Here is a 1,194-nt window from a genome sequence, read left to right as displayed (position 1 = left end):
GTCTTCGAAGTGTCTCTCTGCTGAAAGATAATATTTGTCATGGTGAGTTTCTGTTCGGCATAAAACTTTAACAGAAGCTGTCCGTTGTCGTTGAAGTTTCCAAGTGTCATGCTTGCCTAATACACCTTTTCAGGCTTTGGAATTCCTTCCAACTCTAACGTCAAGGATTATGACCTTCATAGGTCGATATAGAATCTATTTTTTTTTTTCATGGAGTCAACTTGCATAGTTGGAGCATGTATGGTGAAGGGAACAATTTGCTATTTGTTGTTATGTAGGGAGAAAATACGATGGGAATGATCTGTCGGTTGATTTTCGAGTTTGGAGGTGATGGAGTTCTGGAAGATGACTTTTAATTTTAAGCCTTCTTGATCAATAGAGTATATAACCGGTACCATGTTCATTGATGATACAATCCTCATAGAAACGAACTTCACTAAGAGAGCAATGTCGACATTCAATCGTGATAGTTCGTGAGAAATTAGAGCAAAACGACTTTCAACAACCTTCTATATTCGTATTATCAAGCATGGTTTTGATATTCCAGCACACGAGTGTTTTTCATGTACACCTTTGAAGGCAGGTGTATACTTTGGTTTTTCTGTCTTTGTTTGACTGCGGTTAATCAACCGAATAGAGATAGAGATGAACTTTGATTAATGCACCCTTTTTAGACCCCTCTCCGTATGGGGCAAATAGTACTTTCTTTGAAAGAGGCCACTTAGTCGTTCAGGATGCTGCCGAACAAGACTGTTATCTCCGGGGTTAATCTCGAGCGATCAATGTCCTGAACCGCTTGCATATAGGGTTAGGTCTGCGGCTTCCAGTGCACCCTATCACCTACCGTTTCGTCCTTGCCTGTCGCTACATGACTTTAAAAAGTGGGTGTATCCTTCGAGCCTACACGGTGGATTTTTAAAGTGAGGCACATCGTACACGGACTGGTCTCACCCTTTACTCCTGAGGTTCATCTGCCAAGGCCCAACGAGCTTGGATGGTGGCATTGAATGGTGTTGAATTTGTCGTCTTTTTTCACTGCTAGTATCATTGATTCTTGGTGTGGTAGTTCCCGAAATAATCAATACTTTTGTAGGATAATGTATGCTAGTACTGATAGATGCTGCACTGCATGATATGTTTGTTGGTGGTTGTTGTGGCATCGTTTAGTATGAATTATATTTTGACATGGTTGCT

At 40.9% G+C, this 1,194-nt stretch overlaps 1 protein-coding gene across 1 annotated transcript; it reads right to left on the bottom strand.

Moving 5' to 3' along the window:
* Positions 1–951: 951 nt before the first annotated feature.
* On the bottom strand, positions 952–1,160 carry LOAG_15829 (hypothetical protein; the record flags this gene model as incomplete). The annotated part of the gene is made up of 1 exon (XM_003151317.2): positions 952–1,160. A coding segment is annotated over one exon (207 nt), but the record flags the coding sequence as incomplete, so codon positions are not given.
* Between the last annotated feature and the right edge of the window lie 34 nt (positions 1,161–1,194).

Source organism: Loa loa (genome assembly GCF_000183805.2).
Source record: "Loa loa unplaced genomic scaffold supercont3.2865, whole genome shotgun sequence".
NCBI classification, from domain to species: Eukaryota; Metazoa; Nematoda; class Chromadorea; order Rhabditida; family Onchocercidae; genus Loa; species Loa loa.
The sequence above is the reverse complement of the archived record's forward strand: the minus strand, read 5'-3'. Positions and strand labels throughout refer to the sequence as shown.